At 45.1% G+C, this 19,647-nt stretch overlaps 1 protein-coding gene across 1 annotated transcript in view; it reads right to left on the bottom strand.

Moving 5' to 3' along the window:
- Window positions 1-1,412: 1,412 nt before the first annotated feature.
- The window catches only part of arhgef10la (Rho guanine nucleotide exchange factor (GEF) 10-like a), a 263,737-nt gene continuing 245,502 nt past the window's right edge, over window positions 1,413-19,647 (bottom strand). The window contains exons 24-27 of the mRNA XM_017716475.2: window positions 19,207-19,349; window positions 12,372-12,543; window positions 4,694-4,816; window positions 1,413-2,501 (exon numbers count right to left, since the gene is read on the bottom strand). Coding sequence (XP_017571964.1) covers window positions 1,957-2,501; window positions 4,694-4,816; window positions 12,372-12,543; window positions 19,207-19,349 — 983 coding nt within the window. The 3' untranslated portion in view covers window positions 1,413-1,956. The remainder of the gene's footprint in view (window positions 2,502-4,693; window positions 4,817-12,371; window positions 12,544-19,206; window positions 19,350-19,647) is intronic.

Here is a 19,647-nt window from a genome sequence, read left to right as displayed (position 1 = left end):
GGTTGGTGTAGTGTAGTGGGTGTATAGCGGTTGGTGTAGTGGGTATATAGCGGTTGGTGTAGTGTAGTGGGTGTATAGTGGTTGGTGTAGTGTAGTGGGTATATAGTGGTTGGTTAGTGTAGTGGGTATATAGCGGTTGGTATAGTGTAGTGGGTGTATAGTGGTTGGTTAGTGTAGTGGGTATATAGTGGTTGGTGTAGTGTAGTGGGTGTATAGCGGTTGGTGTAGTGGGTATATAGCGGTTGGTGTAGTGTAGTGGGTGTATAGTGGTTGGTGTAGTGTAGTGGGTATATAGTGGTTGGTTAGTGTAGTGGGTATATAGCGGTTGGTATAGTGTAGTGGGTATATAGTGGTTGGTGTAGTGTAGTGGGTATATAGTGGTTGGTATAGTGTAGTGGGTATATAGTGGTTGGTATAGTGTAGTGGGTGTATAGTGGTTGGTTAGTGTAGTGGGTATATAGTGGTTGGTTAGTGTAGTGGGTATCACCTCTGCTGTAGACTGGGGTTCAGTCCTCTGCTTGTGTAACCTCCCTACACTATACCTATAAGAGTCCTTGGGCAAGACTCCCAACACCGCCTTCACCTTCCTGTGTAAAATGATCAAACTGTAAGTCGCTCTGGATAAGAGCGTCAGCCAAATGCTGTAAATGAATTACCAACATGTGTTAATAAAGGACTCTACTGTGGACGCAGGCCTTGTGCACAACACTCTGTGTTCATATGATCCACACAGTCACTCTGACAGACTGCAATATGCAATAAGAAGCATAGGGGGCAACAGTTTTCTGTTTTTTTCATTGCACTATTAAAGAAGAAATCATTTGTCGCACAGACGGAACAGGTGGAATAACGACGGTGCTATGATGGACCAACATGAGCGGGAATGGCAGAAGGTAATAAATAGATTATAGTAACTAACACTACACAGTAAAGCTCTGACAAATTGTGTTCTTGAAACCAGTGACAGGAGGCACACCTGAAAAACTGTGAACGGTGTAGTAAACACTATGAAATCAACTCTAAAACCATCCCCTACGCATAGTGGGGTGCAGAGTACAGTGCTGTGCAAAAGTCAACGAGCACCATTTGTTTATGTCATTTCCAGTCAAAACGTCTAGGGACTGATTCACTTTCATTTCATTAGATCCAAGATAATCCACTTGCATAAAGGAGGAGAAAGCAGGAGTTTCCAAAAAGTGGTACAAAAAATCTTGAAAGATATGAGCCCCGTTTTCTCTATAACAACCATGCAGGACCTGGTCAACCCCAAAACTGCCCCATCAGATAAACAGCACTGAAAGCTTTGATCTCTGAGAGAGAGGAGAAGATCAAGCTGCTTCAGATCTGAAAACATCCACAGGTGTTTCTGTCCATCCTTCCACTGTGAGAAGACCACTCAGCGCTGTGGGTCTGAAAGGACGTGTAGCTGATCAAGAAGAACCTCACTGAGAAAAGGAGACAGACACATCAAACAAAGAAGCTGGACGATGGACTGACCACCCCAGAGTCCAGACCTCAGCACCACTGAACGTGATGGGGATTACTCGCATCATGAGACGCAGAAAAGGCAACAACTTCTAAGAACCCTGCAGATTTCTTAGAAAAACTGAAAGCAAGTCTCTTGAAAGGAATCGATACTGTAACTGAACAATACGATACTTGAGGTCTTCTGCTTTTTATCTGATAAAAGAACAAACACATATGGCCATTTTGACAGGAAATTTTGAGGGTGGGCTCTGACTTTTGCACAGTACTACACAGTTTTATTCAAACCCTGTGAAAACTTTACAAAAACTAAAGTAAAAAAGTTTATTGAAGTTATTAACCCATCTTTTTTTGAGAGTGATCAGTGAAACCAAACAGGGGAACTGACGGAAGCTCAATGCTGAGGTTTCCTTCATTGCGTTCCTTTAGCTGCTAAAGTGAGTCCCACCAACTGTCTACATAACCCATAACTCAGATAGTGAGAGGCAGCTGCCAGACCATGAGGGTACTCTCTGTGGACTCTGCTGTGCCCCCTACTGGGCCCTCCTTCAGTCTCCTGAAGCCCTTTCCCCCAGAAATGACCGCCGCAGAGGTGACCCTGTCCCTCCTCGGGCTGTCCCTCTCACACGGCCTCCCTCTGACCCACATATCCGGGTCATCGCTCAGCTCGTAGATGGATCCGTCCTCCAGGCTGTGTTCTAGTGACTCCAGAGACGAATCCGAGGCTCCATCGCCCCGAGCTGTCAGCGGACTCCCAGGCAGGCCTGTGGTGGAGCGGAGGCGGTACTGCAGCAGGAGACCCCGCGCCTTTCCCTTCGCCTCCCCCAGAGAGGAGCTGCTGGACTGCTGCAGGGATTCCTGTGAGGACGAGTCGCTCCGCTCCTCCCCTCCGAAGGCTGAGTCAGGACCCTCCACTACAGAGTCCCGCTTCAGAAGGTCAGGGGACAGAGTGCTGGAAGTTGCCACCAGGAAGTCCACTGGACCACAGTGGGCATTTAGAGAGGTCATGCCCTTACCTGCAGCACAGGACAAATTGGCGTGAAGAAACTGCCATAATTCAAAATGTATATAGACTCAATTCTTTTATGGCGTCCTATGAAATATAATAAGCTTTAGAGTACAACAGCCTTATAGACCGAGTGGTCACTTCAGTAAGTACACTTCCTTATTTCTACACCCACTGTCCATTTGATCAGCTCCACAGTTACCTTGTTCTTGAGTGGTCAGGACCCCCACGGACCCTCACAGAGCAGGTACTGTTTGGGTGGTGGGTCATTCTCAGCACTGCAGTAACACTGACGTGGTGGTGGTGTGTTAGTGTGTGTTGCGCTGGTCTGAGTGGATCAGACACAGCAGTGCTGCTGGAGTTTTTAAACACCTCAGTGTCGCTGCTGGACTGAGAATAGTCCACCAACCAAAAATATCCAGCCAGCAGCGTCCTGTGGGCAGCGTCCTGTGGGCAGCGTCCTGTGACCACTGACGAAGGACCAGAGGATGACCAACACAAACTGTGCAGCAGCAGATGAGCTGTCGCCTCTGACTTTACATCTACAAGGTGGACTGACAAGGTAGGAATGTCTGATAGAGTGGACAGTGAGTGGACATTGTCTTCAAACTCTGCCACACTCTGGTCAGCCAAAAGAGAACAACTAACAAGCATGGCTGACCAACAGTTGCGCAAACTCATGCAATCCATCCCTAGAAGACATCAAGCTGTCAAACAGAAGAGGAGCTATTCCAGAAATTATAACTAAATTGTTCAATTCTGACTTACACACTGTCCTGCAAATGTTTGAGTACACTTCACTTAGGTTAACGAGTATTTAAGGCTTGTACAGGTTTTCAGTTCATTACTGGGATCTTCAGTTTCAGATCGTAAACTTTGTTATTGTTCATGGTCTTTTCTGATGGATATGAACGAAAAGGATAACTTTGTTAAATTTTATTCAGAGAGTGTTCCAAGAATACTTTTGAACACTGTAGTGTATCATAGCGGTTCCCAACTCTAGGAATCCAGGAATACTTCTCCCCTGCATATGTAGGTTGTTCCTGCTCTAACACAACTAGTCAGCTATTGAACAAAGCCTTGCTGAGTTGAAGTAGGCATGTTACAGCCAGTGCTGGACAGTACCTCAGTAAATGTAATGAGTTTCTGTACTTTAGTATTTTTTGGTGTATCTGTACTGAAGTTTCTCCGTTCTGGACTTTCTCCTTTCACTCCACTACATTTCAGAGTCTAATATCCGACTTTTTCCTCCTACATTTTGAGAAATCTGTGGTTCCTTTTGGTTTCTGTGTGTATAAAAACGTAACATGTCAAAACGAAAGAAGCGCAAAGCCAGAGCGCCAATCAGGGCCCAGCGGTCACTTTGTTTAGAGCTGGTTTTGACCTGTTGGTCATACCGACCCAGTGCAGCACGCGGTTCAACGTCAGCGCAGCAGCGTAAAACTTTGGGAGAGTCTGTTCAACATAAATGATGAACTAACCTAACTTTGTGTAAATAGAGCTCAATATAGAAATATGTCCACATATGCAGTCGAGACTGACGCGGCTTTTTTCTGAATTTCTACAAACACCATTTCATTGTATAGTAAATGAGTTTGGGCTGGTTTATGTTTATGAACAGACGCCTACAGATCAACATAGTAAAGGAGCTCATCTGTGATCCTGAGTTTAAAGCCAGTTTTTATTCAACTTAAACTTGGAACTAAGTTGTAAATAAATCTGAAACTGAAACTTTGCTTGTGTGTAAAAAGTGATTTCAGAGCCACTCGGTTCTCCCTGATGGAAACTGTTTACCTTCAGTGTTTTGTGCTTCTGATCATTTTAATAGACGTCAGCGTCACTAATTAATGACGTTCTATTAAAAGACTGGTTTACCAAGAGAGACGCTGGAGGACTTTCACCTGAAATGAGTTCATGAAGCCAGTCTGGTTATAAAAATGATAACAGGACATCAGAGCCAGAATTCCTCTTTTAGTACTTTTACTTTATACTTAAGTACATTTGAAGGGAAATACTTTAGTACTTTTACTCAAGTGGAGGTCTAAAGGGAGGAGCTTCTACTTTTACTGGAGGAATATTTTACCTTTAGTATCTACTTTAATTCAAGGACCTGGTATGTGTTCTTCATCCCCAGCTGGTTTGGAGTCAGTACAGTGTAGAAGCAGAATAATACAGCTGTAAAGGTAAAGTGCACCTGCATACCTGTTATCTTGGGGATACCCTCCAGCTTGGGCACTGGCAGAGTGACGATGATGCCCTGGGCAGTGCCCACCCACAACAATCCCCGGCAGATCAGCAGACTGGTCACTCTCAAGCTCTTCTGGCCTAGAAATAGAAAGGTAAACAGCGTTGGTGGAAAATCTCAGTGCTGCCTGGGAGATACGGCTGACGGCTTTATTCTGCGCGAGAAACATTGGCTGGTTCACTTTGCACCGGGCTGCTTTTGTCTTTGCAGGCAGTTACTTCTATTCCCCTCCAGTGGGAGATTGATTGAGAACAAAAGTGAGCTTTTCTCCTTTAAAGAGACACTGTTCCTGCCCTGGCTGGCATTGTTGCCTTCAAAAAATAGGAAATCCTGCTCTCTGCTGATTATCCACCTTTGGCCCGTTCTTTTCGGTGAGCCGCACTGTTCAGCTGCCTGATTATGATGGCATTTTGTTTTGTTTGCTCCTTGTTCATCTCTCTAAGCCCTTTTAGCTGTTTAAAGGCATAGAAGCTTTACACACAATTTACACAAGACGATTTTACTGATGCTGCCTTAAACCATTGCTTATATTCCTTAGATACCTGGAACCCACCTCAATCTCCACTGCAACCACTTAATTAAAGGAACAAAGGAAACACTAGTGAGGCAGAAGTCTCTTTTAAGCCTTCGCCAAGTGTACACGGAGCTTGTATGTCATGCTCAAATTATAGTGTGTGCTTTGCATGAGCAACCAGAGAGCCTAATTGATTCTTCTTCACAGCATGTTGTGGTTGGGAAGCGAAGCGCTTTGGGAGTCTCGGGATAATGTGTAAATGAAGCATTTCTAGAATGGTAGTTAGCCAGTAGGACGGCACCGAAGGTCACGGAAGAACATTAGCGGAGAAATGGCACTTGTAGGAGTCCCATCTTACAAATGTCAGCTGTACGGTTCACACGCACCTCTTCCTAACGAGAGTACGCAGTGTATTCGTGCCACAATGCAAAGCTAACGCTCTGCCTCATCCTGTGACTGTGGGAATAGAGAACAGATTCGGATCCCCAGGCTTCTGGAAGAAAGGAACAGCTTAACATCAAGTAGCACTGCATATTTAATGGAGTGGCCCACTGCATCCGCAAGATCTAAAGCAGAGAACCCAGTTTCAACTTAATCTGTGGGATCCTGCTTAAAATAAATGTTTCTTTATGATATCTGTCTAAGATCCTTTAAAGCTTCACTTTTTTCATACCCCAAAAGAAACGGATATTAGAGCTGTTAGAAAAGGAGAAGCAGTCTGGTTCCCGAGTCAGAAAGTCCCAGCTGAAGGCAGAACTGTAGGAAACACTGTGGACATTGGACAGTAGTTAATTCATCAGCCATCACAGGCCAGGGAGAGGACTCTGTGGGACCAGCCAGTCATCCGTATGTAATACTGACATCATTCCTTTTCTTAGATGCCATCTGCTGGCTAACATCAGCGCTGTGCTGTACAAGCTGCACGCGTTCATTTTTCAGCGTCAGGAGCCTCCACGCCTCGCCTTAAATACAGATCCTGTGTTTTGTGAGACTTGCTTTCAGTTTTGCAGAGAAACTCCACACATTCAAAGTTCAGCCTTAGAAGTTGGTCGCATTTTCTGGTTATCACGATCCAAACATTCAATGATGTCGAGGTTTGGGCTTTGGGGTGACCAGTTCCTGGATTTTTGCAGTTATCCGATTATTCAAATGGTCGTGTAAACACCATACTCCGATCTAGATATTCCGAGTAAGAAATCTGATCAAGAGGCTGGATTTTATCTCAGTAATCAGATTTCTCAGTGCTGTGAACTCTCACTCTGATTTCTTTTGTGTTTCTCAGGCTGTGCATGCGTGAAAACAGACAGTGGTACCGGAAATAACCAGCAGCGTCGCCACGAGACGGAGCAAAGGACTTCAGGAGCGTCAATGAAACCCAACACGAAATAAAAGATTTAAATGTTCTTCATCTTCTAGATCAGGGCATTTAATTACTATTTAGTGAGGTCCAGTTAAAGAACATTTAACATACACTGTTTACTGAAGTAGCCGAGTAGGAATATCAACACCTTATACAGTCTTCTCTCTTTTCAGATCACGACGTGAAATAATCTGACTCACTTTCTTCTCTGACTGCTGTTTCTTGTCCCTCCCCTGTGTGGCGTCACTCATTCGAGTTGCAGTCGCATCGTAATGCACAGATCTGATTGGCTGAGCAGCGTCACGTGTGATATTTACAGCGCATGTGATTGGTCTGTGAGTCTCCGGCCACTAAAGCTAGAAAAGCTACGCTGATTAAAACAGGACCACCCCATCAAAATAAAATAGTTCTCCATAGTTTATCCGTTATAGGTCCAGGTCCACATAGGACAGCATCTGGGTCCAAACTCGGCCCGCTGCCCACCTATTAATATCCTCCGCAATAGATGATGGATGTTCATGTTTTCAGGTAAACTGGCGCAACGTTTAATAAAAAGCCACAGCATGAAGTTTGAGTTTTACATCATGTTTACATCTCGTCTTCTTCTTTCTTTAGAAATCTAATTACTGTCTGACTGGTGTAGACCTGGAGTTTCATCAGTGATCCGATCAGCTAGTTTCCTCTTGAGCAATCAGATAATGGAAACGTGTTGATCGGATCACTGATATTCTGAAGTTATCCAAATATTAAAAGCATATAAACGCACTATTATTGACTTGCAGTGCTCTTGTTGTCTATTTCCTTTTCTCATTAACGGCTTCTTGACAGCTACACATCCTTTCAGGCCCATGGTGTTGAACTGTCTTCTCACAGTGAGAAGATGGATGGAAATGACTGTGAATATTGTTTATATCAGAAGCAAGATTGGAGCTTGATTTTCTCTTCTCGCTCAAAGATTAACCCCTTACCATGCCATGGGTCTGCCTGCGGGCCCAAAGTCTCATTACACACGTCTATAACCTAAGAAGAGCTTCATTAGTTTGCACTGAAGTCCCTACACTTAATGAATAATAGACCTTAGTATATTAAGCCTGCAATGTTAAGGTGTTGAAGCTTCACGTACTGTTTATCTGATAAAGTCCCATCATTTTATATTTAATCTCCTCAGAGACATCCCCTGAATTATTCAATGGCAGGGTGGATTGCAGGAATGGTCTCAGTATTCCTAGGAGGGAATAGGATGTTCCCTGGCACCAGAGAAGAGAAAGCAACAGCAGAAGTTGGTATTCAGTCTGTGACTTGACGGCCCAACCACTCCTCAGGCTTGATTACCTCACCCACTGTACATTTCACCAAGGTCGACTGCAAGAGTACCACGATAGCCTCCAAGGTCTCAAGACTTCTCAGACACCCTGACCAAAGGAACTGGCCTCTTCTCCTCCAAGTGTCGTCTTGAATCTGGCAGCAACCTTGATCAGAAAAGTTCTGCTTTCTATTGCAGTCGTGAAGAATTCTGAGATTTCTTTGTTCTTTGCTTTTCCCAGAACCTTAATGGGACCTGGCACAGGCAGAAGACCTGTTGACAGTAACACTCTCTGGCCAGTTGCTGAAGTCTGATTTACTCCTTTACTACCTTTTTTCCCCACTCGCAGTTTCTCCTCTGCTGCCTGCTTAGTTCTTGATCACCATTGCTTGCGACAAGTGGAGAAATCATGTTTGTTGCTGCCTAAAATTGGACACAGCAGACGAGCCAAAGTAAACGGCATTAGAAAGTCAGAGCAGCGAGGGCTTCTGCTCTCGAGAGCTCACTAAGGTGTAGCAAGAGACGAGGCCTGGGCTTCTATATAGACGGAACACTGGAACACTGGCCTGAACTGAAGTGACAATGCGTCACGTGTGTGTGACACTATTTGCGAACTGCGCTTCTCTGCAGCTTCCGCTTATGTAATGAATGTTTACACAAGCCCCCACCGCCGGAAAGAAAGGAGCGAATGCACTAGGGCTGGCTGATAAATATTTAATCTATTGGCGAACGGAGAACACAGCAAGGAGGGATGTCTGCAGCATTTGAGAGCGAAAAAAAATGAAAAAGCCTAAGAGGGCAAGAGGGAAATAAAGCTGAAGAAAAAGGGGGATAAAGAGAGCACAGATAAAGGGAAGAGAGAAAGAGCAACTGGGCATAGTGCAAGAAAAAGAGAACACACACACACACACACACACACACACACACACACACACAAAAAAACAAACCCCGAAAAGATGCAAGCGGGCTGGCATATTACCAACGTGCCGGGGCTGCCGGAGTCAAGACAAGAGGGTTTCCATAGCAACCTCTGGAACGGAAAGCTTTGTCTCCAGCATTGTGCCTTCCTTCCTCCACGACTTTTCCCTTTTCAATAATTCCTCCTTCTAACCCCGTGGCTCCGTTACTGCTCTTTGGAGTCCTACGATAGCTACTTATTCACGGTCCGTCCTCCAAGACCGAGTCCGCAGGAACTACTTCAACAAAACCAGAGGACTCGCGCGTTGAGGAGGGAACTGCGGCTGCTTAATTGCAGCACTTTCATCGCTCCTGTACATTAAGGCTCGGAAATAAAGAACATCCTGATGTTCTTCCTGCTAACATCTAGAACACAAAAGGTTCAGTCCTGTACATTAGCACCGACATGAAGACAGTGGAGGCATTAGCAACGCTGTATCATAACAGCCACAAGCCTCGAGTGGCCCAGGCACAGGAGGACACTAGTGATCAAGCACAGGCAGCGGTGTTAGGCCAAGGAGTGTGCGCAGCCTCGCTGCTGTGCTCATGCAGGGCTTTTCATGAAGGATTAATAACGTCGTCTTTTTTATTTTTAGAAGTGACTTGGTGGTACATTTGAGCTTGTGTACACTGACCGCAAGCCTCCCATCTATTCGTATTCTGACCCTCGTGATGCTCATGCCTAAGCCTGCCAGCTGAGGAAGGACTTCTGATGAATAACGATCGCTCCCCGCATCTATTGATCTGCACCGCTTTCTAATTTTACAGTTTTGCACCCCGTCTGCCTCGTTATGAATGTATCAACACGACTGCCCACGCACTGCCTCTGTGGACTCCAGCTGTACTTCCCGAGTTATTTTTAACAGAACTTAATTGCCATTTCAACTAATACATCTGGGGAAGTGAGGCTTGCCACACACATTATCGAAAAACATAGATAAAAATAATATCAAAGTGATTTGCACTCATTAATTGATATGAAAACAGACCTACATTAATGCCACATTATAAACACTGTGCATATTTACACAATACTGATACCAGAATTAGTGACATGCCAGTAATTAGTGTAATTATTGACCTTACACCGGCCGCTGTATAAGGTATAGTTATACATATTACCTTGTGCTACAGGTTTGGTTTGGATGCGTTTTGCAGTTTATTATATCCATCATGAAAGTGTTTTGTGTTGTTTACCAGATCAGAAGGCGTTAGTAATGTAAAGGTCAATGATCGGCTGTGATAATTGGCTTCTAATTAGACTGGAACGAGGACACAAGACCAGTGAGATCCTTGAAATGCTTGGAGTCCAATAACTGCTCATAAGATTTATATTATACAATCTAACACACCACCACCACGCCAGTGTTACTGTAGTGCTGAGAATGACCCACCACCCAAACAGTACCTGCTCTGTGGGGGACCATGGGGGTCCTGACCACTAAAGAACAGGGTAACAGAGTATCAGAGAAACAGATGGACTACAGTCTGTAACTGTAGAACTACAGAGTGCAGCTATACGGTCAGTGGAGCTGATAAAGTGGACAGTGAGCGCAGAAACAAGGAGATGGTCATGATGTTACGCCTGACCGGTGTATGTTTAACAAACCTGATCAGGGAATATATAAATTATATATGCCTTCATCTTAAATTCCCTAGAAACATAGATCATACAGATCAGTGTCAGTGATCAGACAGCAAAGCCTTCAGTTCGCATTTGAAGGTCACATGAATGATGTCAATTATTTCAACAAACAGATCTCCTGGATCTCAGCTGGATTCTCGCGGTCCATTTAAAACGGCGCTCCGGTGCTCCTGGATGAAACCAGTGCGTTGTGGAAAAAAGACTTGAATGGTTTCACAAAATCCATGCCAGCTAAAATGACACATTGCTGTTAGTCTTGGCTCTAAGGCTGAGGCAGACTTTTACAGCTGTTCTTTTTTGCATGCTCATGATAGTCGTACCAACTACATGGCAAATACAACGACTCACCTGTAGGCAAACACAGGTGTCCCTGATTATGGTGCATGTGTTCAGTCAGTGGTGAGATTTTCCACGCAGATGAAACCAAAGCGTATGTGTTTTGAGAACAGGCAGAAAACACCACTCCTCAGAATATCAGATGGCTGTCTCCCAAGCCTTGTTATCACCATATCTGACACTTTATATTCAAAATATATTCAGACGAATCCGGGACGTGCTGTTAATGGCCTGACACGTGACAGACTGCTAAGCAGAGGTTGCTTAGGTGGGGCTTGAGATCTATCTGTCAAAGAAAGGGGTGGCTAAACATGTAGGAATTAACCATCTTAGTTAGATTATCTTCTTTTGTTGAGAAGGGTCCAGGCAAGTCTTTCATGTGTAAATAAATAAATGCATTAATTAATTAAAAAGTGGCACTATGAACATCAAAGGGCAGGTGCTCCAGCACACGCAGCACTCGGGCTGGATGGAAAAAAGTAATTGAAACCAACATCCAGAAGCTCTAACCGACGTAATCTTGCTCATGTATGTTATTTCAGTGATTTTTCAGGTCTGTGAATCCTTTCCCCACTCTGTGTGTTCATGTACCATCCCCTTAAACACTTACACCCCTGCATGTAGTCACGTGACTCCGCCGTGTCCACTCTGCGACATGGAAGCCAAGGCTTCAGGTCAAAGTGGCCCAAATCTGATTTTTGTTTGTCTGGTCAGATGATCTTTTAAATGTGGTCTGTATGCGACAGTCTAAACAGATCAGCTCCTAAATTGACCCTCATGGTCAAAAGATCAGGGCGTCTCGCTGCGTCACGCGGCTCATCCAGAGGTGAACAATCACAACCGCCAACGAGTGGCAGTCGCTCCCGGAGGATCAGCTTCATCTTCACCAGCATCACAGAAGCCACCATGAAGCTTCACTGACCGACAGCTGGGCTCGTCACCCAGAGTGCGATCAGTCTCGCTGTAGAAAGGGCGTGGCCACTTCTTCGCGTTCAAACATTTCTTTAGAAATCTCTTCAAACACGGAGGGTTTTGATGACTCTTGAATCATTTTTGTACAGAAATATCAGCCTAAATGTTTATGAGTCTCAGCAGCGTGAAATTATGAAGAATGTGGAGTTGGACTGACATAAAAGCTTCATGAATTATGAGAGCAAAACAACAACAAACAAAAAAACAAAATAATCGCTCATTAATCGTAATCGAGATAAAACATTCAATTAATCGTGATACTGATTTGAGGTCGTATCACCCAGCACTATGCAGCACCCTGTGGTAAAGTATGATAACTATGTGATACGACTCCATGAGAGAAAATGACTGTTGACATGCCAACAGGTAACCAAATCCGAGACATTAAAATAATACTTTGCATTTCGCTTAATCAGCTTGTCCAATGAATTACAGAAGGGTCGTTGCATTTTCACTATGACTTCTAACAGGCCTCCTCTGTGAACCTGCATGCTGGTGCGGCTGAGCGGCCAGTTTAAACAGTGGAAAAGCTGATTGTGGTCACTCACTGGGGTTATGGAATGAGGCACGTGTGGAGATGTTGATCTCCTGAAGGTGTTCCAGTGTTTCAGTGTGGAACAGGCGTATGCAGGAGCCCTCGGAGAAAGCCATCCACACCCCTCCACCGGCCCGCACCATGTGGGCAACACTCACCATCGGGTCAGGGTGGACCTCAAACCTCTGAGGAAGAGAGGGGGACAAAAACAAGCAGAGGGGATAAGGTTACGGAAAAGAAAGGGAGGGAGTAACGATGAACTACAAAGCAGAAAACAATGAAGTTTTTACATCAACAACAAAGAACACTACGTCTTCACTGTAACACTTGCATTGTTTAGACCAAGTCTGTAGGAGCTCTGCAAGGTGGACTGGACTGGGGTCACTAACTTTCTAAAAAACATTACCCATTAAAAATAAAGAACAAAGAAAAAGACAAAACAAAACATGCTTTAATTGGAAAAAGGACAGAGTGCTTTCCAACTATGTGAAGAGAGACAGAGGAAAAAAAACATCAAATTAACGTCGCCGCTCCCATTAAAGCCAATTCATTTCAGCCAGCGGTTACGCACGGCAACGCTAATGGGTTAAAAAATAGGCCAGAATGAACCGGAGACCAACGAGAAGCAACAAGCAGGAAAAATGAGGAAGCAGTTTGATACAGAACTCAATAGGGCATAACAAAAACAGACTGTAACAGCTCTCTGTCTCTCTCTCTCTCTTTCTCTCTCTCTCCCTCTCTTTCTGTCCCCCTTTCTCTCTCTCTCCCTCTCTTTCTCCCTTTCTCTCTCTCTCTCTCTCTCTCTCCCTTTCTCTCTCTCTCTCTCTCCCCTTTCTCTCTCTCTCTCTCCCCCTTTCTCTCTCTCTCTCTCTCTCTCTCCCCCTTTCTCTCTCTCTCTCTCTCTCTCTCTCTCCCTTTCTCTCTCTCTCTCTCTCCCCTTTCTCTCTCTCTCTCTCCCCCTTTCTCTCTCTCTCTCTCTCTCTCCCCCTTTCTCTCTCTCTCCCCCTTTCTCTCTCTCTCTCTCTCTCTCCCCCTTTCTCTCTCTCTCTCTCTCTCTCTCTCTCCCCCCTTTCCCTCTCTCTCTCTCCCCCTTTCTCTCTCTCTCCCCCTTTCTCTCTCTCTCTCTCTCTCTCTCTCTCTCTCTCCCCCCCCCTTTCTCTCTCCCCCTTTCTCTCACTCTCTCTCTCTCTCTCTCCCTCTCTCCCTCTCTCTCTCCCCCTTTCTCTCACTCTCTCTCTCTCCCTCTCTCTCTGTCCCCCTTTCTCTCTCTCTCCCTCTCTTTCTCCCTTTCTCTCTCTCTCTCGCTCTCTCTCCCTTTCTCTCTCTCTCTCCCCTTTCTCTCTCTCTCTCTCCCCCTTTCTCTCTCTCTCCCCCTTTCTCTCTCTCTCTCTCTCTCTCCCCCTTTCTCTCTCTCTCTCTCTCTCTCTCTCTCCCCCTTTCTCTCTCTCTCTCTCCCTCTCTCTCTCTGTCTCTCTCTCCCCCTTTCTCTCTCTCTCTCTCTCTCTCCCCCTTTCCCTCTCTCTCTCTCCCCCTTTCTCTCTCTCTCTCTCTCTCTCTCTCTCTCTCCCTCTCTGCCCCCCCCTCTCATTTGCTTGTAGGAAAAGAAAACAGAGCACTGAACTATAATGACACCAGTTCCATTACAGATATATCTACTGTTCTGTTTACTCTCTGCTCCCAGCAACAGCTTGTTCTCAAGTACACATCAAGTTTCAAAATCCTCTCCAAACAGCCGGCCTTCAAACACTCAAGTCTATGTTTGACATCATGAAGATCCAGAGTTGGACGAGTGAGCGCAAAGGCATAAATGAGGTGCTGTTCGGAGTGGCTGATGGCTTGTTTTCATGAACTGTGAGTGCCCCTACATCATATTACTGCCGGAAGCCCAAGCGGCTGGTCTCAGGTCATTTTCACCTTATTGGAAAGCATTCGGCAAGACCTTCCTCTAATGATCCGCCAGCCAGGCTGGTGCCAATTTAGGGACGTTTGACTCCCATTCTTCTCCACAGCGCGCCGTGCGCCGATGTAAACAGCGGCGAAACTTTCAGCGCAGTGCAAAGTTATTGAGATGATTTATGGCTTTAGATACTAATAGGGATGAAAATATAGTTTAAGGTGGCGAGAGGAATGAAAATCAAGGTACTGAGAGGGCAATTTAGACTTGCTGTGTTCTGTTCAAAAGCTTCACACACAGCTGGTCATTAGATGTGATTCGCATTTAAAATCAGGAGCAGTGTTTTTTGAAACTAGGGCAGACTAAGTGAGGATGGCATAGACCAAAAAATGTTTGGGTGCCATTGCTTTACTGGGGGCAGTCTCAGGCTGGAGGTTAGGGAACCAGCCCTGTGGCCAGAAGGTCACCGGTTTGATCTCCTTAGCCAACAGTATGTGACTGAAGTGCCCTTGAGCAAGACACCTAACCCCCAAGCGCTCCCCAGGCACTGTGGATAGGGCTGCCCCCCACTTCGGACAAGTGTCCTCACTGCCCCCTAGTGTGTTTATTCATTAGTGTGTATGTGGTGTTTCACTGCACTGGAAGGGTCAGATTGCAGAGATCAAAGGGTCACTTAATCTTAATCTTAGTATAATTCAGAAACCTTTATATCAGATTCATCTTTTTGGGCCTACAAGGTATCAGTGTTCATATCTAATTTCAAACTATCTGTGTGTCTCAGCCAGGAAAACCATCGGCCTACTGGTCTTACACCCAAGGAACCAGTAACGAAATGGCTCATGAGCCAGGCTTATGACGTCATCAGATAAAGTTGTCTACAGTGCTATTCTCTATGCATTTTAGACACAGCAGCAAATGATAATTCATTCAGTAGCCCAATGTGGAAATCCAAGAACAGATCTCACTAGAACAGCAGAGCAAATAAAAAAGGACTAGAGTAACTACCAAAAAACGGGCTGAACACTATGCAGTCATTCATCTGCCAAGCTGGTGGAAGCGCAGGCCAGTTCTTCAAGAGATCCTCCTGCCAAAATGAAAAATGTAACCAATGCTACATCTGTTGTGAACATGTTTACTCGCATCCTACAGCAGTGCCTCGGTAGTCTCCAGAGCAAGACTAGGAAAGCCCCTTTCTGAACATGCATTTTAAAGATGAGAACAGCTCCTCTTTGAAGGTAGACTGAAATGTTTGGGTTTTTTTGCATTAGCTGGTGAACGCAGAAGGAAAACAGAGCCAACACTGCTTCTAGGAAGCCAGATATCTGACTGCAGCCATGTCACTAGTCTTCAAATCACTGCTAGAGTGAACAGAATGGATGACCAATGACCAGAAATGACTCGTGTGATGAGGACAATGAGCTAAAAGTCAGAACCGGCCAGGTAATCTACCTGGCTGTGTAGACGTCTATTTCAGCTTGGCTTCTTTTCTCTGACTCAAAAGGTAAAGCACTTGTCTCTGGTGCCTATTTTTTGTCGAATAAAGACAAAATCACAGTCTTCCACAATTCTGTTCAACAGCCGAGTCACATTAATAGTAGCTAGGTTGTATTTTTCGGCCTATAGATCAGTGACGAGGCTGGGGGTCGTGATTGGACGACACCACAGGGATTCCCAGTGGTTGTAGGATGAACTTGCCTGATGTATGCTGGGTAGTGTAGTGAAAGAACACTGACGAATGAAAACATGAACGCAATCTTGAATTCCGTCAAATCAATGATGCTGCGGGACACAATGCTGCGCTGCAGAGAACCGCGGAACATATTAATCTCTAATATTAAGCCAAACACCCCCAGTTCCCAGGAGCCACCACCAGCTCCAGCACCATGTTTAGCTAAGAGGAGGATGGACCTGCTTCTGTTCCCATCGACACCATGAAAGGGAACGATGAGCAGTCTTAGGTTCGAGGACATGGCTGTTAAAGCTCGCAGTGCTTGCAGCAGGTACACGGGCCACACAGGGAGCAAGTCTCAATGACTTAATGACGACTTCAATTAAAAAGTGATTCACGGCTAAAGCCTCTCTCAGGTGCCGCGGAAAACAATGCAGCCCCGTTTCCAAGCACCTTTTAAAAGTCCATGGGGGAAGAAGAGCCATTTCACACGCATCTGGGCTAATGAGGCAAGAGGGAACACTGCACTGCCTCTTATCGGGCCTCTGCACGCAGGCCCCTAAGGTCCGTCACTGAGAAGCTCTGCAACTCCCACCATGGCTTCTCCAGTGTGAGGGTGAGGCAGATTACGTGGTGGGGGTGATTTGGTGGAGGGGAAATGCTGGAAACGAATAAGGCGCTCTCTCTCTCTCTCTCTCTCTCCCCTGCACATCATCAGACAGGGATTAGCACCTGTTCGTGCCCTTGCCAAAGGGAGCTCCTTTTGTTTGAGTGGAGGGGAGATGAGGGAAGCTGCCTTTGATGTGTTTTCTCTTTTAATTGACTCGCCCAGGCACTGGCTGCATTCTCCCATCTCCTTCTTCCTTCTCACTGCCTCTCAGCTCGGTTCGAATTGGCTCGATTCGTTTCTTTCTCTTTTTTTAAATCCTGCATACAGCCGCAGAACGGGGAAGAAAAAGAACGACTGCAAATCTCTGCAGCCCCTTTCAGAGGAGGCATCCACACAGACATAAACAAGGAGAATCAAGATTTCGATGAAGACTGAAGTGCCAGAAGCTGGCACACAACAGCACTCATGGACTGTTCACATATTACGCTGCATCGTACACTGATGTTCAATTTGTCCTTCGTTGACACCCTGTAGACTTCAAAACTGGATACTTTTTACACGAACACGACTGCAGTGGAGCGTCTAAAGCAACGACTCACCAAAGGTTCTGCTTGCTGTGCTTAGACAGTTGGGCATCACTCTCCATTAGACAGATCTGGTGTGCAGAACTCTCTGCACAAGGATCTTCTGAAAGTGGTCCAAACATACTGTGTGTTGCCCTGGAGAGTTTGTATTATTATCCCGTTCCATGTTCCAGAGGCTCTTAGTCCCAAGGACAGCTTGTGATTTTCCTGTGCAAATCCAGGAACCTGTTAACTAATTTCTAAGTTGAATCAAGTCTGTTTCAATAGGGAACTCATCAAATTATGCCAGACTAAGACCCTCTAGAACCTAGAACTGGACATTAATATAGACAAACTCTCCAGGGCAAAGCTCAGAGATCATCAGATCAACAGTCCAGCAAAATTTAGACTGCTGGACTAATGAACTCACAAAATTACACTGGACTAAGGCCCTTTAGATCCTGGAAGTGCAATTACAAATTTATGGCAGCACTTTTTCATAGTATGGTAGGTAACTAGTATTCAATAGGTATTAGTATTTAATAGATAATATATAATCCTAGTGGTTTCCCTGGCATAACTCAAAATACCAATAAATATGTAATGAATTTAAACTGCTGGAAAAAAGATACATACTGAGTACTCGGTGGTAGATACTCTACAACCTTCACATTTGTGTCACAAATAAGAGTAACCTTCCTCTGCTGTGCCTAGCACTACTGTGTAACGTCTTAACAAAGCTGAAATATACATGATATTTCTCACATTAGTTACTCTCTACTTACATACTGAACTTGTAATGTATGCACCACATATTTCTTGTAAGTACAACATATTTACTACTTGCCATTAAAGTCTGCATAAGCACTGCTGTGCATACCTGGATCTAAACTAGCCACATGCAAATATGGACCAAAGTATTAAATATTTACCTATGAAATACTATTTGCTTAATGTATCATAAAATAAAGTGGTGCCGAATTTACACAGTAACACGTTACATTGATCAGACTGATGCACAGTGCAGTGTGAGGTTGATCATTAAGAGTCATGTGATTAGGCATGTGTCATAGGTCACAGCGTGCTCAAGAAGACCTCCCTGTTTTGGTTTCTCCACCGTGGAGCCACAGGGATCTTTCAAATGGTCCAGTGTAGAAAAGGCGGTTCTGAAGAAGACGTTTTGCTCACCTGAGTCTGACGAGGCTCTCTAATGTTTACTCTGCACACCTCATTCCCAGCTGGCAGCGGTGCTGCTCGTTTGCACAGCTGCTCCATGGGGGGAACACGCGCTTAGCACGCCCGGTCCACAGCCACCCCGCTCTCTCGAAATGGCATCATCGACTCAGGGCAGCAGGAAGCTAACCTGGCAACTATCTGCAGCAGTCGCGCAAGAGAGGATCTGGTCAGGGGCGAGGCAAGGCCACGCTTTCCCCAGCTTGTAGCTCTAATTCCAGCGACACACTTGGCTGTGCGCAGTTTGGCTTCAGGAGTCCTGGGAAGAAAGTTAACCGCCACAGCGGTGCCGCTCCGCTGCAGCCGATGGCCCGAGATGCCTCTACTGAGGGAGGGATACTGATATAATCAGTGGAACAACACAGCGCTTTCCAATGCTCGGTCATTTCTGGCACTGGCCTGAGCCGAGAGCAGCACAAGTACTGCTAAGTCAGCAGTGGCCCAAATCTCCTACCTGACCGGATCATCCAGGGAAATCTCAAAAGGGATGGAAGAGATGTTTGATTCGGAGGATGAGACTAAAAAGGCTCAACTAAAGAAAGGCTTACGGGGAGCTCAGGCCTACAAGGCAAGACCCCAGGGTATGATACCTCTGTAGCTAAAGCTTCCCCGGGGGGAGATTATGTGAAGTCAGGGTTTATTCCCTCAGTCTGTACAGTTTCTGAGAGACGGCAAACGCCAGAGGAGAAACTTTAACCACAACAGGAATGGATGGCAGGGCCACAGCCTTATTGATCTTCACACACAATCTAATTTGACAGTCAGTGCTTGCAAAGCTCCCGTAAGCTTTGGCCTGTGCCATTCCACTTGTTATTTTTTAGAGGAGAATGAGTAAGCACCTTTATAAATCGAACAGGTCTCTGCTGAAAGAAAACCTACCCGTGTGGACAGGCTGGAGGCTTCAATCGCAGACACTGAGTTTCCACAGCTGGCCCATATAGAGTCGTCCAAGGCCAGTAACGTCCGAACCGGCTCCTGACCCACTGGGACTTTTCTGCAGGAGTCTGGGTTCCAAAGCTCTCCTAAAGAGAACATATTAAAATATCAACATACAAACAGCAAATGTACAAGCATATGTAAGAAATAATATTAAAAGATTCTTTCAAAATCCAGCACTGTGTAAAAGTCAGAGACCACTCTTAATTTATTTAATTTAATTACTTAATTTATTTAATTTAGCTAAAACGGCCTTTATGCCATTTATTTTTAAACAGCAAGGAATAAATATCAAAAACATCTGTTTAACAAAAAATTATACCAAAAATTACAACAAATTACAACAATTAAATGTTATATCCTTTATTGTCAATATTTAGTGTG

The sequence above is a fragment of the Pygocentrus nattereri genome, chromosome 21, assembly GCF_015220715.1.
Source record: "Pygocentrus nattereri isolate fPygNat1 chromosome 21, fPygNat1.pri, whole genome shotgun sequence".
NCBI classification, from domain to species: Eukaryota; Metazoa; Chordata; class Actinopteri; order Characiformes; family Serrasalmidae; genus Pygocentrus; species Pygocentrus nattereri.
The sequence above is the reverse complement of the archived record's forward strand: the minus strand, read 5'-3'. Positions and strand labels throughout refer to the sequence as shown.